At 46.4% G+C, this 17,883-nt stretch overlaps 1 protein-coding gene across 1 annotated transcript in view; it reads right to left on the bottom strand.

Moving 5' to 3' along the window:
- Positions 1 to 17,883, bottom strand: part of LOC121278118 (dynein heavy chain 8, axonemal-like) — a 2,067,071-nt gene that overhangs the window by 1,327,356 nt on the left and 721,832 nt on the right. The window contains 4 exon segments of the mRNA XM_041188205.1: positions 4,452 to 4,552; positions 5,359 to 5,434; positions 8,952 to 9,037; positions 9,141 to 9,256. Coding sequence (XP_041044139.1) covers positions 4,452 to 4,552; positions 5,359 to 5,434; positions 8,952 to 9,037; positions 9,141 to 9,256 — 379 coding nt within the window.

The raw sequence follows: 17,883 nt of genomic DNA, 5'->3' as shown, positions 1-17,883 counted from the left end.
ATTTCTACTGCACTCTTCTGCTTATATTTTCTGTCCCTTCCTGTCACACTTTGATTTTCATTCTCCTCTTCATTACCCTGCATCTCTGCTCTCTCCTTCCTTTCTGATTTTTTAAACTTCCCTTCAGTAATTAGTTTAAAGTCCTACCTACAACCCTAGTTATATGATTCAACAGGACACTAGTTCAAATGAAGGTCGTCCCAACAGAACAGCTCTCTTCTTCCTCAGTACTGGTGCCAGTGCCTATGAATCTGAACCCATTTCTCCCACAACAATCTTTGAGCAACACATTTAACTCTTTAATCTTATTTACCCTATGCCAATTTGCATGTGGCTCAGTTAGTAATCCAGAGATTATTATTTTTGTGGTTCTGCTTTTTAATTTATCCCCAAGCTGCTCGTAGTCCCTCAGCAGAACCTCTTTCCTAGTCCTACCTAGGTACCTATGTCGTTGGTACCTAGGTGGGCCACGACAACTGGATTCTTCCCCTCCCACTCCAACTTCCTCTCCAGCCCAAGAACCTTAAGCTTTGACTTTTTCCCATTATTACTCATTCTGGTTCTAATTTCTGCTGCACTCTTCTGCTTATGTTTTCTACCCCTTCCTGTGGCTTTGATTATTGTTTGCCTCTTCACTACCCTGCACCTCTGCTCTCTCATTTCTTTTCGATCTTTTAAACTTCCCTTCAATTGAACTGTCCCTCCCCCCCACCCACCACCCACACCCCACCCCCCCACCTACAACCCTAGTTATACAATTCACCAGGACACTGGTCCCAGCATGGTTCAAATGAAGCCTGTCCCAATAGAACAGCTCACTCCTTCCCCATTACCGGTGCTAGTGCCCATGAATCTGAACCCATTTCTCCCACAACAATCTTTGAGCAACACATTTACCTCTCTAATCTTATTTACCCTATGCCAATTTGCATGTGGCTCAGTTAGTAATCCAGAGATTATTATTTTTGTGGTTCTGCTTTTTAATTTATCCCCAAGCTGCTCGTAGTCCCTCAGCAGAACCTCTTTCCTAGTCCTTTCTATGTCGTTGGTACCTACGTGGACCACGACAACTGGATCCTTCCACTCCCACTCCAAGTTCCTCTCCAGCCCAGAAGAGATGTCCTTAACCTTGGCACCAGGTAGGCAACACAGCCTTTGCTGCAGTGGACAGTACCTATTCCCCTAACTATGCTATCTCTCATTACTACTACATTTCTCTTTTCTCCCCCCCCTTGAATGGCACTCTGTACCATGATGCTGTGGTCAGTTCGCTCACCCTCCCTGTAGTCTGTGCCCTCAACCACACTGGGAGCAAGAACCTCATACCTATTTGACAAGGGCACTGGATGAGGCGCTTCCAAAGCTAAATTCTGGGTCCCCATACCTGCCTCACTTGCAGTCACACCCTCCTGTCGCTGACCATGGTCCAAATTTGATGTGTTTAATCTAAGGGGTGTGACTGTCTCCTGAAACAGTGTCCAGGTAACTCTCCCCCTTCCTGATGTGTCGCAGTGTCCACAGCTCAGACTCTAGCTCATCAATTCTGAGCTGAAGTTCCTCGAGCAGCCAACACTTGCTGCAGATTCGCACCAGCGTCCACCAGTTCCCACATACTACACAATGCCTGCCCAGCCACCTCTACTCTATTTAATTAATTAATTTGGATGTTAAATATTTCAGAAGTGAATTTCTCAACTGTACTCTTCAGCTGTGATAATGTCTCCTGATTTAAACCATTTGGCCAATCAAAAGATACATGATAGAGATACCCACCAATCACCACCTGTTTTCCTTTGATTTAACACTTCGGCTCTGACAGGTAGAAACAGGTTGAAGGGGCTTTCTGCCGGCGGTTTTTATCTCCCGCCGCCACTGCCCTTCTCACACATGTCTACTCTTCAGGTGCTGGGCCCCCCTCTCTGCCGTCGTTTTTTATGTCCCACAGCTGCTGCCCTTCTCACGCAAGTCTGCTTCTGATTAGTGCTCAGTTTGGGTTCTCAGGCTCCACTCAGGCCATTCAGTTCCGGAACTCATTGGTCCAAGCATGGACAAAAGATCTGAATTCCAGAGGTAAAGCAAAAGTGGCTGCTTCTGACATTAAGGCAGCATTTGACCAAGCTTGGCATCAGGAGCCTTAGAAAAATTGAAGTCAATGGGAATCAGGAAGAAAACACTCCACTGGCAGGAGTCATAGTTAGCCCAAAGGAAGAAGAGTATCACTGTTGGAAAACAGCCATCTCAGCCCAAGGCATTTCTGTATGAGTCCCTCAGGACAGTGTTCTGGGCCAAATAATCTTCAGCTGCTTGACCTTCCCTCCAACATAAGGTCAGAAGTGGGAATGTTCGCTAACATTGTTCAGTATCACTTGCAACTCCTTAGGTACTTTCTCCATACAGGCTGCAATATTTGGACAATATTCAGGCTTGGGCTGACATTAGCATCACATAAATGTCAGGCATTGACCATTTCCAACAAGGAGAGGCAGTGGCATAGTCACTGGACCTCTATTCCAGAGAATACAGGAAACCTGGGTTCAAATCCCATCTTGGAAGATGAATCCAATAAAAATCTGGAATTAAAAGTCTGATGATGACCACTAAATCATTGCTGATTGTTGTAAACATCCATCTCACTCATGCCCTTTGGAGAAGGCTATCTGCTGTCCATACCTGGTCTGGCCTACATGTGATGCTAGACCCACAGCAATGTGGTTGACTCTTAAAAATGCCCTCTGAACAAGGACAATTAGGGATGGGATCAGCATGCTAAGGATTACCATTGACTAGAAGATTAAAGGGACCAGTCATATAATACTAGCCTTGATTTTATACTTTACCCGCTGGTGGGTTTGAAGTGGGTGATGTTTCATCAGAGTTTTAATGAAGGGTCCTTCAATGCCAACCTGAAATGTTAACTGTTCCTCTTCCACAGATATTGTGAGTATTTCCAGCATTTTCAATTTTTATTTCAGATTTCTAGCATCCGCAGTATCTAGTTTTCTAACTTTAGCATCAATCCTACAATGTGTCATTGGTAATTTATTATGCCTATTTTGTAGTGAAAATTGATGTTTAATCCAATATAAAACCTCTGTCACATCCTGGAAGTCCACCTGAAAAAACAATGAAAAACCTTGCAATAGCCCAATACAACCCTTAGGCCTGAATTTTTCCATTGGAAGACCCACGTGATTGGCAGGCCTGGGAGTGGCCGGGAAACGAATTCCCAGCTGCAATTTCACACTGGCTGGCCAATTAGTGGCTAGCCAGCATGAACGCACTGAAAAGCTCAGCACAACCGGGGTGGGGGTGGGAAGAGGGCAAGGGTGAGTGCTGCAAGAGCGCTCCCTGAAGGCTGCCATCTGGCTCAGAGAGCTGCAGATCTGCAAATGATGAAATAAAGGTGTAAAAAGCTGTAATGAAATGTCCATGCATCATAATCATGCACCTGAAAGCATACATCATAAAAACGTTGGCCACAGATATATATTTTAATTTTATTTCATAATGGAGATTTCATCCTGCCCTTGGATAAGGTTTGGTTAAGAATGTAAAGGCCACCTGGCCAATTCACCCATCTGCCAACTGTAAGGTTGGACAGCCCATGAAAAATCAGAGACAATTGGGCTGTTGGGCTTAATTGTCCTCTCAGGGATGCTTCTGACTTTTGCACATGCCCAACCGAGCGGAATGTCACGCAAGTACGTAATGATGTCAGGACTTTCGCCTGATGTCGCCTCACTTGATTTTACACCCTATCGGGTCTGGTGCACGCCTGCTCACGGGACGTAAAATTCTACCCCTAATTTCAAATAACATTTATTATAAGTGAAAAGGTCTTGCTATCAGTACCACAGCCACTCACGATCTTCTTCCAAATATCTTTTCTGGCCTCCATTTTCTTCCATTTACATCTATGCCTCTTCTGAGAACCAATTTCCTTAAATCTCGAAAAATATTTTTGCTTAAGTCTGATTTTTCACATGAACGTGACCCATTATCCAATTTTGCTTTGCATGCCCTTCTCGTAACATTTGGAACAAATGTGTTTTTTTGCATAAGGATGATTTTGTGCACTTTGCATCAAATGCAGAAAGCATCCTTTTTTTTTCCTGTGTTGACAATATTCTTGCCTGGGATTCCTTAATCCAAGCCCCCTTAAAAGCTGATACGAGATTCAGATTTTCAGTAATTTTGGCTTGACTGATCACATTGAATCCAATAATATGTGATCCCTGTTGCTTGCTGTCAGCAGGTAAAAGGTCACACTGGGTCCATCAGGGGCACATTTGGCAGCTTTCCATTGTAGCCTGGGAACATCCTCAGGTGCACCTTCAATTTCCCAGATTTTTCATGATAAAGAAAGCTCTATTCTGGGAGAATAATTTTGTAAAATTATCCCTATATTCTAAAAGATAGAGTAAAAAAAGTTGTCGCAAAGCAACACTTACTTGAAGACTCTTCTTTTCAGAGCATTTAATGACAGAAATGTACATTTCACTAATGCATCGATGAAATGATGGCTAAAATATGCATAAAGCTCTTTAATATCCTAGAACACAAAAAATAAATAAAACAGAATAAAAAACACCTTGAGGATTGATAAAGTGGTTCATGATTATCTATTATTAATGACTAAATGAGCATTTATCATATAGATTCATAGAATTTTGAAGCCAAGAATGGGGCCATTTAAGCCATCACAAAAGTCCCAGCTCTCCGAGTCCCATTCAAGCATAGTGAAAGATGGAGATGATGATGACAAGGAGAGGGGAGTCAGTGATTAGAAGAGGGAAATGGCGACCAGGAAATAGGAGGCAGCAATCAGTGAGGGAATTAGGCCACAATTAGGAAGGGGATTAGGAAGTGATTGGGTGCTGTGGGAGGTGTGATAGTGGTGAAATGAAACAGTGAACTGGACGGCTGGTGGCAGAGATTGTGGAGATGGTCCAGGTGGTGGTCATCACTGGCTCTTTGGTGCTGCACTCAGCTGAATGTCACCTTGAAATCATGGGCAACTGCCCTCATCAATCAAAAAAGCAAAATGCTGTGGGCACTGGAAATCTGAAATAAACAGAGGAAATGTGAAAAAACACAACAGGTTTGGCAGCATCTGTGGAGAGAGAAACAGAGTTAACATTTCAGGTCATAAACTCTCATCAGAACTGTTCTGATCAAAGGTTACAACATTGGGTTGAATCTTCCGCTCTGAAGTTTAAGTTCGGTGGCAGGCAAGAAAGTGGGAGTGATTCCCACTGCTGGGAGGGATGGCTGAACATGTGCAATCTTGTGCTGTTTAGCTCATTACTTATTCATTATGGTAGAGCATGGCAAATCCCTGGTGGGAACGTCCGTTACCTCATGGTGTCGAAGGTCCAAAAGTGCCATATTAAATGGGCACCTGGACAGCCACTGCAAGCCAGTAGCTCCAGATCTGTGTTAACAAACATGCCTAAGGAAACTGTGGCCCCACAATTCAGTGATATCTCCCTGCAGATTCTCCTTCAGGCTATCCAGGAAAGGCAGGAGGTACTGTTTCCCCGGGGTGGGAGCAAGAGGCCCTCCTGTCTGACCATGGCAGCATAAATGAAGGTTGCAGTGGAGGTTAGAGCCCGTGGGGCACAATGTACCTCACCCAGCATTACAGGAAGAGGAGGAATGGCCTGCTGCATTCTACCAGGGTAAATACACTGTCTGCTCACCGTAAACTGACATTGTCATAAGGGCATCAGGCAGTCTAAGTGTGCAAGTACACTGGGGTGTCACACACGGCCAGCACTGAATGTGTGCCAATCATACACAAGGGTTGGTGAAACAATAATATGGGTTCTTAATGATGGCAGGCTCTTCCGATACTGCCTGCCATGGCAGATCACGATTCCCGCTAGAGGCTGGTGTGAAACCTATTTGCAAATCGCTAATTGGATGCAGATGAAAGCCCAGCTGGAATCTTACCCCCACATCAGATTCTCTCCGAAGCCAGCAGGAAAACACACCAGTCCAGACCACATCTGGAGCAATGTGGCATGCAAAAGTCTGGTCAACTTGCGGACATCCAATGAGAAGATGGAGGCCTCCAGCTACTAGACATCAGAGCACCATGTGCAGCAAAGGGTGGGTGGAGCTTCATCCACAGGGTCCTCCACAAAGCAGCTTCCAGAAGGTGGGAGTTCTCCAAGCAGCAACCTTGCTCAAGCTTCGGACTTACTTCCAGGGACTTTGCCATGGGTTTGGACCTTCTTCCGGGGTCTTCACCATGGGTTTCGACCTTCTTCCAGGGACTTCGCTCAATCTTGAGACCTTATTCCAGGGATTTCGCTATGGGTTTGGATCCTCCAGCCGCAGGATGGAAGGCAGCTGGAGGCACTGAGGTACTACTGGGTGGCAAGAGGCTGTTGGTCGGTGGGGGGGGGGGGGGCGCGGGGTGGTTGGTTAAAGAAGGCTAGGATAGGAGTGAAGATGTGGTGCAGGTGTGGAAGCCTAGAGGGGTGTTCAGAAGTGCTGGAAAAGGTATTACAGGGGTGTAGCAAGGCAGCAGAGGGAATGGAATGGGAGGTATGGAAGGGCCACGTTGGTTGCCAGGCATTAGGGGAGGTAGTTGTGTCCAGGTGTGAAGGAGGTGAGGGTTATGTCAAGTATGAAGGGGCATTGGGGGGACGTCCAGGTGAAGGGGGAGGGGCTATATCCAGGTGTGAAGTGGTGGAGGGGTTACTCCTGGGGAGCGAACTCAGGGTAGGCATGGTACGAGGGAATGGTCAGGGTTAGAGGGAGCAGAGGGAGCCAGTAGGGTGCGAAGATGAGGGTGCAATGATGTCGCGTGAAGAGGCGGCAAGGGTCATTGGTGAGGTGTAGGTACACACTGATTTGGGGAGGTGGGCCTCCTGCGGGTCTCCTGAGGGTGGGCAAGTCAATGTAAACTGGGGTGGCATTTTCCGGGAGGAAGGAAACGTATATGTTCACCTGGACATTATCAAAGGAAAAGGGAGTGAGTTGCAAGGTAATGATGGGAAGGTCAAAGGTAATGGTGGGGTGGGGGGGGGCAGGTGGTCAATGGTGATGGGGGAAAGGGTATGGGTGACTGGGGGAGGGGAAATGATGCCAGAGCACAGGAAGGATGTCAGAACCACCGTGCTGTTTTGGTCAAAAACTAAATAGAGCCTCATGTTGGAAGCCCTGAGATTCTGCATGGGAGTTGGTTCTGTGAGTTGGTGGAAATACAGATCATCTCAGCTGGACAACTGAAAGAAACCCCAGCTAGACAATGCTAGGGACCTGGGATATGAGACTTTGATGGATGAAGGCTCAGCGTATGCAGAAGAGTGCTTGTACATGGGTCACAAACGCCAAACCACATAACCTTCTCCCTGCAGATTCACACGAAGGAGTCGGGTGTCCACAGGAGAGGTGGTGGGTGGAGGGGGAGGAGCTTCTCTAAGCCTTAAGAACTATGGTGAACCAAAACAGTGGAAATTATTACAGTGGAAGTGATTATATTTACATAATTTATAATAGTGACAATCATTTGTTCACCCATGCAACCAGTTGTGATCAAAATCTCTTTATTTCCCATCGCCTACTGCTTCTTCCAAGTGCTCCCCTGACATCTACAATAGGGGTGGAGGCAGCATGCTGACTAATGGCCCTGTTGCCTTTGATGACTTTGGCGGCTGTCCTCTGGAGAGCTGAGGCCTGGAGGGCTTCCTTTGGCTGGCCTCCTGTGGGCCAGCTGCTCCTTCTGCAAGGACAGAGGATGAGGTTGAAGGGGTCACAGGAAAAGGGGACTCAGAAGGTCCGTACTACCTCTGAGGTTCCTGAATGTATGATCTGGGGTGTCCAGTTGCCTCTCCTTTGGGTGCCTGAATGCCCAAGCCTGAGTCCTTGAGGGGAAGGGGCCCATGGAGGGAGGTCAAGGTGCCTTTTCTTGTCTTGCATGCCAACTGCAAAAGCTCCCCCATGGCTACTGTGGTGGAGTGTAGGTGTGTGCTAATCTCCAGCAAGATCTCCTGGACTAGGATCTCCATGGAGTCCGCCAATGTCCCCTTGGAGGTCTTGAGGTGTGCACAGGACAGAACACAGGAATGCACTGCCTGAAAGTATGGTGGAGGCAGGTTTAATTGAGGCATTCAAGAGGGAATTGGATTGTTATCTGAAAAGGAAGTATGTGCAGGGGTATGGGGAGAAAGTATTAGGTAAATTGTTCCTAGGGACAGCTGGTGCAGACAGAATGAGCCAAATTGCCTCCTTCTGTACTGTAACAATTCTGTCATTCTGCAAACATCAAGGTTAGATTCTCTCTTGTTGGAGATAGTCATTGTCTGGCACTTGTGTGGCGCAAATGTTACTTGCCATTTATCAGCCCAAAACTTAAATGTTAGTTAGGTTTCTCTGCATGCACACATGGACTGCTTCAGTATCTGAGGAGTAGCAAATGGCACTGAACACCACACATTTATCAGCGAATATCCCCACTTACAGCCTTATGATGGAAGGAAGATCATTGCTGAAGCAGCTGAACATAGTTGGGCCGAGGACAATACACTGAGGAACTCCTGCAACAATGTCTTGAGGCTGAGATGATTGTCCTCTAATACCCACAACTATCTTCCTTTGCGCGAAGTATGACTCTAAGTATGACAAAACTCTAGTGTAGAGTTTTGTTCCCAATTCCTATTGATATTAATTTTGCATGGGCTCCTTGGTGCCACATTCCGATGAAATGCTGCCTGGATATCAAATATAGTCACTCTCACCTCACTTCACTGAACATTTATAAAGCTCTGCTTAGGCCACAGTGAGAGTACCGTTTCCATTTCTGGTTACCACATTCTTTTGGAAGGATGTGAAGGCCACTGAGAGTACGAAAACATTGTTTCCACGGGTTAAATTTATGCAAAAAATGTGAACACTTGTTATTAAGATACAAAGTTTTTTTGACATGAAGCTGTACTTACCTTCTTGGCAACAGACGAGTTAAATCATCACTAGGCAAACCATCAACTTCTTTGTCTCTTACAAACTTAGGTGCAAGTTTTGGTGGCTAAGCAGAATCCCTTAAGGTTTATTGCACATAGAATATGATAACCTCACATTTCTTGTGTTCCTTTCCTCAATCATTAGTCCATTACAAAAGCACTTTCTACCTTTTCAAACTCCTCATTTTTTTTGACATGATGAATATCTGGTTTAACAGGGCCACGGATCTTAAAAGATATATGTTCTTCTGGATGATCCTCTGTAAATCCAACCCGTCTACGCTCTATGTCAAAGGATACAAGAAAGAAAGTCTGAGACACAAAGATGTAACTAGCATGATTACTTTTTAAATTTATGCCAAGTGCACAAGTAACATCCATGTCTCTAAGCGCAAAAATAAATATTTTAGTCCATTTAAGAAATGAGTAAATAAAATCACAAATATTCAAGAAAGATTAAGTAGAATTTGGTTGTTTCTGAAATTAAGAATTATTTGTAAATTTTAAATATATTTTTTCCAACTGGATTTTGCTGCTATTGGCAGGTTGTTGGTAGAGGGAAGGACTTTCATCCATTGCTTTCATTTCACTTTAACCCTGTCCTATTTTCCTAAATTAAGGCTTACAGAGCAAGGGAGGAGGATCTAGCCAATCATATCTCCTTGGGATCTAAATTCATAAGCATTTGAAACCAGATGTAATCTATTCAACATGCAACCAAGACAAAACATAATTGAGAGTTCTGAGAATCATGTTGATTTTTTCCTGAAATCTCATCATCACTGCCTGCCCGAGCTGAAGACACAAATAGAGTGCCCTGGCAAGTTCATCTGTTAGGGCTTGACTAATTTCAGCTGGCATTTGAGCTAACCAAAACAGATGGTGTGTTTGGCAGTGGTTGGATGTGAGAGGGAAGTGGGAAAGCATGAATTAGCAGTGGCCACAGCATTAAGGTGGAGCACTTCTGTTCCCTCTATCTCTACATGCAGGGTTCTTTTGTGGCCTAAAAAAGTCATAATAGAATAGAAGGCAGAAGAGGCACATGTGACTGAATGGCCTATTCTTGTTTCTAAGTCCCTCTGCACTTTCAGGCAGTAAGAGGACAAAACACTGCCAGATACACTCACCAACCCAAACACCTACAGGAACTATTCTCAAAGGTAGGATGGGTTAATGGTAGGATTACACAGCTGTAACAATTTCTCTGATCTATACTCTGATAAGCATAGCTCCTTGCTAATGGTACAAGGTAATATAATTCTTCCTTATGTGTCTTCACCATTAACTTGCAGAATCGGACAGAGTCAGCATGGATTTACGAAAAGTTAATCATGCTTGACAAATCTACTGGAATTTTTCGAGGATGTAACTAGTAGAGTTGATGAGGGGCAACCAGTGGATGTGGTTTATTTGGACTTTCAGAAGGCTTTCGACAAAGTCCCACATAAGAGATTGGTGTGTAAAATTAAAGCGCATGGAATTGGGGGTAGTTTTTTGAAATAGATAAAAAACTAGTTGGCAGGCAGGAAACAAATAGTAGGAATAAATGGGTCTTTTTCCAAATGGCAGGCAGTGACTAGTGGGGTACCGCAGGGATCGGTGCTGGGACCCCAGTTATTCACAATATATATTAAGGATTTAGATGAGGAACTAAATGTAATCTCTCCAAATTTGCAGATGACACAAAGCTGGGTGGGAGGGTGAGCTGTGCGGAGGATGCAGAGATGCTTTAGTGCAATTTGGAAAAGCTGAGTGAGTGGGCAAATGCATGGCAGATGCAGTATAATGTGGATAAATGGGAGGTTATCCATTTTGGTAGCAAAAACAGGAAGGCAGATTATTATCTGAATGGCTATAAATTGAGAGAGGGGAATATGCAATGAGACCTGGGTCTCCCTGTACACCAGTCACTGAAGGTAGGCATGCAGGTGCAGCAGGCAGTAAAAAAGGCAAATGGTATGTTGGCCTTCATAACCAGAGGATTCGAGTACAGGAACAGGGATGTCTTGTTGCAATTGTACAGGGCCTTGGTGAGACCACACCTGAAATATTATGTGCAGTTTTGGTCTCCTTATCTGAGGAAGGATGTACTTGCTATAGAAGGAGTGCAGTGAAGGTTTATCCGACAGATTCCTGGTATGGCGGTACTAACATATGAGGAGAGATAGAGTCGATTAGGATTATGTTCGCTGGAGTTCAGAAGAATGAGGGGGGATCTCATAGAAACCTATAAAATTCTAACAGGACTAGACAGGGTAGATGCAGGAAGGATGTTCTCGATGTTGAAGGAGTCACAGTCTGAGGATATGGGGTAGACCATTTAGGACTGAAATGAGGAGAAATTTCTTCACCCAGATAGTGGTTAGCCTGTGGAATTCGTTACCACAGAAAGTAGTTGAGACCAAAATATTGTATGCTTTCAAGAAGGGGTTAGATATAGCTCTTGGGGTGAAAGAGATCAAAGGGTATGGGGAGAAAGTGGGAGCAGGCTTTTGAATTGGATGATCAGCCATGATCATAAAGAATGGCGGAGCAGGCTCGAAGGGCCGAATGGACTACACCTGCTCCTAGTTTCTATGTTTCCGCGTAACTTCTGCATTCAGCTCAGATCATTAGATTATGGGGTAAGTTTTGGTCTGGGTCTGCAACCTCTCATTCTTCTAAACTCCAATGAACATAGGCCCACCTGCTCAACCATTACTCACAGGACAAAGCCCTCATCCCAAGAATAAGCCTAGTGAACCTTTTCTGGACTGCCTTCAATGCAATTCCTCCTTAATGAAGGACAGCAAAACTGTGCACAATACTCTGTGTGGTTTCAACAATGCTCTGTACAGTTCTAAGATTCTATGATTCTACAGATTAAAATGGCATTTTCAAGCAAGTACCACAAAGATTGTACCTTCCTTGTTCAACTGCACATTGCTAATTGCTTTCCTGGACTCATTATAATCCAAAATAGATAACTCCTCATGCAGTAAGGGGTTGCACGGAAAGGAGATGATGGGTGGAATTGTCCCAGGTTTGCACAAAGTGCGGTAGCGGGCAGGAAAGCCGATGTTTTACCCATCGGCTACAATTGTGGGTTTTGGCACTGCATCATCCCATTCCCGGCATGTCCCTCATTAACAATGAATTCCTGAGAAAAATGTTGGATCGCTGGCAGGTTGGCCTCTGATTCACCTGCTCTGCCGTCACCTCAGGCCTTCTGTAATCCTGACGCCCTTACACTGGGCTAGTACTCTGTAAGAGATCAGAAGCTGCTGCAGAGTCATGGCTGCCAAAATGAGGAAACATGCTGCCTCCTTCAGGCATCTACTGGACACAGTGGAGGTCTGCTGTGAAGTCCTCTACCCCTGCTCTGGATGAAGACCAGCAAGCAAGGCCATCAAACCAGCACGAGAGGTGGTGGCAGCTGTAGTCAGCACCAACACCCTTCAAAAGAGGACAGCCACCGAGCACCAAAAGGGAATGAGTGACCACCTCCATTCTACCAGGGTAAGTCACACTCCTCATCACTCTCAACTCACACACTCACAAACCCATCATACATCCACAGGGTTCTCACTCACTGTCAATTCAAGGGACATCGCCATTCACTCTTACACACACCTTCGTCTGCCCTGCATATCGTAGCCTCATCCTGTCCATGGCACCACTCACCATCCACGCTTGTCATCTGGCCTGGTAGATGTCCTGTTACACTCTCTTCATCTGTATTCATGGAGGACAAGCTGGCACACAATAAAAGGGAGAGGTCGCAGACTGGTGGAGGAATGCCTGACATCAAGGTCCTCACAGAGTTTGAAAATGGTCATCCAGCTGGCCAGCAATGATGTGAACCATTCCTGTGCTGATGGTGAGGCTGGTGGTGCTCAACCAAGTGAGGAAATCAGTAGTGCAACATTCATCAGACAACCATGCTGTGAGTCAGTTCTGCTGTTCCATAGTCCCCTGCCATGTATCTACTTCCTTTGGCAGACACATCTGGGAAGCAACCGAGCAGCTCAATGAGCATGTCCTTGGCTCAAACTCCAAAGCCGCCCCAGAAGAAGAATCTGATGACACTCCAATTGAAGACCTTGCCCACCAACAGCGCAGCGACACACACCTCAGTGGGACACTGTTCTAGAGTAGCTTCAGGATCACAATCTGGTGAGCATGTTGCACTGCCTGATCCACAGCAGGTGGCAGCAGGGACTTCTCAGGTTTCTGGAACTCGGAGGGCTGCTAGATGCCAGAAATCTGCTAAGTCTAAGTCAGATGAGGAGCCTCTGGACTCAGTCATATCTCAGTTGCTGAAGCTGCAAAAGCAAGCTCAGAAGTATCAGGAAGTCTGCTGCACTCCTCATATTGCAAGGCACGGCGGAGGCATCCGTCCACCTTCAGTCTGAGATGTTAGCGCCAGTATGTCAACACATCAAGGTTACCATTGGTAGGATGGTGGCAGCCATGGAGACTTTGCTCCAGGACATTAATCCTGCTGTGCTATGTGGGCTGAGCTCCATCGCTGATGCCTTAATTGGCCTCCAACAGTGTCAATGCAATGGGGGTGCAGGGCAGCTCAATCTCACTCCAGCTTCTCCTCCTCAAGGAGTCAGCCAGAGGACCTAAGGCACCCATAGGGAGGAGGATCAGCAGGTACACACCCCGGGGCCATCCACCCAGGTGACTCTAGGAGTGTCTGGCCCATCTGAATCCCCTTTTATTGTGACCCCAACAACTCCAGCTCCTCAGACAAAGGAGGGTGCCATAGCCATACAGCAGGACACCAAAAGCAGGCTGGTGACATCCAGGACTCGGCTCTCCAGAGGACACAGACAGGCGTAACAGTCAGCAGGCTACCTCCACCTCCTTTGTGGATGTTGTGGGAGCACCAAGATGTAGCGGCAGGTTTAGGAAGGTTAAGAGGATGTAGTTTCAGAGCCTGGACATGGGTGTTAACTACTTGTACTTAATGTGTTCGCTTTTGTAAATAAACTCCCAAATATTTTCATTGCCTATGGCTCCTTGTTATGATGAGCAGTGTTCATGTCACTCAGATGTGAAACCTTGGTTCCTGTACAAGATAAAGGCAAGTGTCTCAGTCCAGGGCCTCTTCCCTGTGCAGTGTGCAACTTTCAGACCAAAGTGATGTTTTGGTTCAGCACACACTGGACACATTAGTGATGCCTGTACATTGATGTTGCTTGTCATTGCTGCCAGAATGTCATGGTTCCGTCATTCTCTCTGTGCGCTCTCAGCGCATTTGAGGTGGGGCTGGCCTTCCATCCCTTCAGCATCTGTAAAGGGGTCAGGTGCTGAAGGCTGGCAAGGGATCAGGTGCATTCAAAGTTGCATGGCTGCATCTCCATGATATAACTCAGATCACAGCCAGACAGGAGTAAGACATTCACAGAGGCAATGTGAAGAGCTATGGTGTGTCCTCACTGCATGTTGTCATCATCCTCCTGGAATCTAGCAACTATTAAGGCCTCCACTTGTCTCTATGACATAAGCCTTATCACAAAGGGTACGTGTGCTGCCATCAGCCACACAGGAGTCAAATGTTCACTGATGCAAGGTGAGGATGTCAAGACTGTCCTCACTGCACCTCAGCATGACCCACCATGAATCTTGCGGCTATGAGGCCTCCCAAGCATGCCTGCCTCATCTAACCAGTGCAATGGCCTTATCGCTGACACCTTCGCCTTCAAGGACCTCATCATCATTATCTACTTTGACATTCTCTTCAGCAGAGGATATGTGCAGCTCTTCTATCTCCTCCTCAGCCAGGTGCTCCCCTCCACCCACCCACCCTCCCCCACCCCACAACCGTTACAGTGCCAGATTATGGAGCGTGCAGCAATCAATGATGATGTGCGACACCCACCAGGGACTTTATTGCAGTGCTCCACAGGAACCTCATTTTGTAAATGCCTATCTTTTGTTCCACCAAAGTCCAGTGCACGGCATGAGCCTCATTGTACAGATGCTCCGCTGCAGTTTGAGGCCACAAATGGGTGTCATCAGTCATGGTCTCTGTGGGTAGCCCTTATTCCTGAGGACCCAACCCTGCAGTCTCTCTGGATCCTGAAAGATGTCAGGGATATGAGACCAGCTCAGTGTGTAAGAGTCGTGGACACTCCCTGGGAATTTTGCATAGACCTGTAGGATGTATCTGTGGTGGTTGCACACCAGCTGAACATTCGGAGAGTGCACGTCCTTGCAGTTGATGTTGTTGACTGCTTGTTGTCAAGGAGATCTCGGCGGCAAAAGAGTGTGGTCAATAGCACCCTGCATCTGAGGAAAATCTGAGATCTGTGCAACTCCAAATGCTTTTGCTTCCTGGCTTTCCTGATCCTGGGCGAAATGCACAAACTTCTGTGCCTTCGTGAAGATGGCATCCTTGACCTTCTGGAGGCACATGTGCATGAAGGCTTGTGAGATCCTGCACAGGTCACCTGTGGAGCCCTGGAAAGAGCCACTGGCGTAAAAATTGATCACCACGGTCACTTTCACAGCCACTGGCAATGGATGTCCTCCATGTTCGTTGGGTCAAATCCTGTAGCAGGTGTCATGTGTAACCAACCAGTTCCCTAGACATGTGCAGACTTCAGCAACATTGTTTCTCGGTCATCTACAGAAATGATAGGCACCGTCTATAGACCCTGGCTCTAGAGAGGCACCTACGAGCGATGCCTCGCTGTGGATCTTCAGCTACGTGCGCAGCAAGCCCTGCAGCACTTTTCCTTGGGGAATGCACCTCCCTTTGTCGAGCCAGGCACCTCTACCATTATTTCTTCTTCTTCCCTGGTCTCTGTAAGCCATGAGGCAAACCACTAAATCATCAGGCTCCATGATCCTGATGTGCTCATGCAGGGTGAAAGAGAGAGACGCGTGGGTTAGCATGAGTGCTCTAAGAACATCTCTTGGTTAAGTCTGAAGGTCCCTTCATGTATGCAGGAGAGTGCTGCCTACTACTTGGATGGCCAATGTGTAGTGTGCTCATTGACTGTCCAAAACCCTGCCCATCTCCATCCTACTCAACTTGACAGATTGGTGGCAGCTTCAGCCATTGGACAGCATGTTGTACTCTCAGCTCATGTGCAGGCATTCTCCTAAGGTGCACTGCAAAGCTGTACTTTAGCTTGAACCATAATGGATACTGGTCCAAAGCTTAATAAAGACATTGCAAGGAACTGTGAGTGTCTCCACCAGTGCCTGTGCTATGGCTACCTTTCACAAGAGGATTTTTAAACTTGTCCAGTTGGCTAATTGCTCTGCTGCCCCCTAAAACACACATTCATTTGCAGTCTGCACCCAAGGCATGAAGGGTTCTGGAGCATTTGGTGGCACTTTCATGCTTTTGTGTTGCTTGAGTGGTCAGAAAAGGTTCAGGAGCCCAACTCCAAGTGTGTTAATGGAGCTCCAGAATACCCACTTTTGAGAAGCATTTCCAAGTGCGTGGCTACTTCCCTCATCCCCCTTCCCCTTACTGCATGTGCTTGGATGCTTTCTTCAGTCTGTTTTGCCTTCCCCCAATCCCACCCCACACTCGGCCTGACCCGCACTGGAGTTCTTGTCCCAGCACCACACTGATAGTCAGCCAGGAAAGACCGACTTGCCTGTACCCCCAGCAAATATGCGGCGCCTGTTTCTTAATGTCCTACAGGCGATGCTCGCATGCTGAGCAAGGTTGTGTGCATTCATCTCCGAATTCCCCTCAAAGTTCAGGTCGCCAGCAAGCAGTCGTGAAGCACGCCATTCTGAAGAGACGTTGATGTAGGCAGTAAATTTGATGTGAGGGGGATGATTCCGACGTGCAGGCCGTATAATTGGATGCAAATGTATTAAAATTATGTCCTTGACGTGCGGTGGTGGGAAACGCGGCCCGCCATTGACCGATAGAATGGGCGTTCCCAAACTGTTTCACAACGGCATAAAAATGATTTTTGGCCTTCTTGCCATATTGTTCCCCAACCCTCCTCCCGCCTGCCATAATAGCCAAGTCAACGGGGCCAGAAAATTCTGGCCGATGTCTGAGTACAACAAAGACACAGCATGAAGTGGGAATTTGGTTCTTGTGGGAATTTGGTGCAGAGGGGAAAAAGGTACTCCTTTTTCTAATGTTTTCCTGCCTTCAGTAGCTGGTGAGTCTTCTTCCTTTGACTCCAATGAAGAGAATATAACTTTCTGTTACTTCAGCTGTGTAAATTAATAGCTAATTGACGAATCAAATAAATAAGGTTAGACAGACATGTCAGACATGATGGTGTGATATCACTGCAGCATGTAGGAATCTGTGGAACACACCGCAATCCCAGGCAACCATTTCTGCAGAAAACGCCTGCAGTTTATGCAACTTTGGTTCAGATTTGCTGAGCTAGATTCTGAGTACCAGACACTGTGAGTCTCATAGACATCTACAGCACAGAAGGATGTCATTCAGCCCATCGTGTCTGTGCCAGTCAACAAAGGTCTGAATAAACTAATCCCATTTTCTAGCGCATGACCAATAGCCCTGGAGGCTATGGCAGCAAAAGTAAATACCTAAATACTTCTTAAATCTTACAAAAGTTTCTGACACAACCACCCTTTCAGGCAGTGAGTTCCAGACTCCCACTTCCCTCTGGGTGAAAAAATTTCTCCTCAACTCCACTCTTAGCCTTCTACCTCTTACCTTAAATCCTTGCCCCCTGGTTATTGACTCTTCTACTAATGAAAAAAGTGCCTTCCTATCCACTCTATCTATGCCGCTCAAAATATTATACACCTCCATCAGGTCCCCTCTCAAACTCAACTGAGTCATCAGGGAGGGGGAGAGTTACCTGGACGTTTTGTTCCAGGAGGCAGTCACACCCCTTAGGTTAAGCAGAACTTTAGAGTTGATCAATAGTCAGTGGCAGGAGGGTGTGACTGTGAGTCCAGC

Source organism: Carcharodon carcharias, chromosome 5, assembly GCF_017639515.1.
Source record: "Carcharodon carcharias isolate sCarCar2 chromosome 5, sCarCar2.pri, whole genome shotgun sequence".
Classification (NCBI taxonomy): Eukaryota; Metazoa; Chordata; class Chondrichthyes; order Lamniformes; family Lamnidae; genus Carcharodon; species Carcharodon carcharias.
This window is presented reverse-complemented; position numbering and strand designations above follow the sequence as displayed.